The following is a 1,512-nucleotide window of genomic DNA, read 5'->3' as shown; positions in this document are numbered from 1 at the left end:
TATGGTCGCTTCAGTAAGATTTTGCCATATGTGTTTAACAACATCTACCAGGGGGCCTGGTAGCCTGGTGGATAGCGCGCAGGACTCGTAATTCTGTGGCGCGGGTTCGATTCCCGCACCCGGCAGAAACAAATGGGCAAAGTTTCTTTCACCCTGAATGCCCCTGTTACCTAGCAGTAAATAGGTACCTGGGAGTTAGTCAGCTGTCACGGGCTGCTTCCTGGGGTGTGTGTGTGTGGTGTGAAAAAAAAAAAAAGTAGTTAGTGTAGTTAGTAAACAGTTGATTGACAGTTGAGAGGCGGGCCGAAAGAGCAAAGCTCAACACCCGCAAATACAACTAGGTGAACTAGGTGAATACACACACACACAGTGGGGGGGGGGGTGAATGTGAGCTGGAGGAGGCAGGAGTCACACTGCAGCAAGCTCCTGGAAATATCGAATTACCTAAGTATTGGGAACAGGTTGAGGGCTACAGTGGTGTCCCAAGTTACCTAAAGGTTCAGGGAAGTTTAAAAGCAAACAAAATACAATAAACAAGTAAAAGTGAGTGAAAATAGCTGAGAGGAAAAGTTTGTTTTGGTTCTAGAACAAAAACAAAGATGGCCGCCGCCACCACCACCACTGGGAATGTAGACACACCAACAGATGATTGTTTCAAAGGATTCTCACCACAAGATATAAGGAAAGGAGGTGTTCTTGGCAGGTTAGAGATAATTGAGGATATGCAAAAGAAGTATGAAGAAAAAGTGCTTAAATTGGAAGAGGACAATGGAGCTCTTTGGAGTGTGCTTTGCACTCTCAGAGGGAGTATGCTTCAGCAAGGTAAGATTATTACTGCATTAACAGACAAGGTAACAAATCAGGAGGAGCAAATCAAGGAACTAGTGAAAGGAAATGAGGCGGTGAAAGTGAAGTGTGGTGACTTTGAAGAAATAAACAAGAAAATAGACTCGTATGGGGAACAACTCCAAGCGAACCTAAGGGCTAACATAGAGTTAGGTAAGGATTTCCAACTGGAAACTTCACTGACAACTCACATAGAGAAGGTGAATAAAGAACTAGAAATGTATAAAGAAGAAATATAAGCAACATATGCTCAAGTTTTAAAAGAGAAAGAGACTATCAAAGAAGTGTGTTCGGATGTCAAAACCAGAAATGACCAACAAGAAGCAGAAATTAGGCAAGCAATTAGGAAAGAACTGGTTACCAACAGTAAACTGGTACAAAACACTGCAGATAGAACTAAGTCCATAATCATTTTTGGATGTTTAGAGAAGGAAATTTCATCTAGGGTGGACCGAGCGGCAGAAGAGATGAAAATCATAGAGAAGATAGTAGGTTTAGGAGAAGGCTCTAAGGAAAATGTCAGTGATTTTAGAAGAATAGGAAAATATGAGAAAGAAAAGAACCGCCCCTTAAGGGTGACGTTTAATGGAGTGAAAAACATGATGGAAGTGCTAAGAAATGCCAGGAAATTGCAGAGTGATGAGGTTGGCAAACTTTGGTTATTAT

The 1,512-nt window shown here is 41.9% G+C and overlaps 1 protein-coding gene across 1 annotated transcript; it reads left to right on the top strand.

The window, feature by feature from the left end:
- The first annotated feature begins 722 nt into the window (after positions 1-722).
- On the top strand, positions 723-1,085 carry LOC138356473 (uncharacterized). Its single transcript, XM_069312636.1, has one exon. It carries the CDS (start codon positions 723-725, stop codon positions 1,083-1,085), a length of 363 nt encoding a protein of 120 aa, XP_069168737.1.
- Positions 1,086-1,512: the final 427 nt, after the last annotated feature.

This window comes from Procambarus clarkii, chromosome 72 (assembly GCF_040958095.1).
Source record: "Procambarus clarkii isolate CNS0578487 chromosome 72, FALCON_Pclarkii_2.0, whole genome shotgun sequence".
In the NCBI taxonomy this organism is placed as follows: domain Eukaryota; kingdom Metazoa; phylum Arthropoda; class Malacostraca; order Decapoda; family Cambaridae; genus Procambarus; species Procambarus clarkii.
This window is presented reverse-complemented; position numbering and strand designations above follow the sequence as displayed.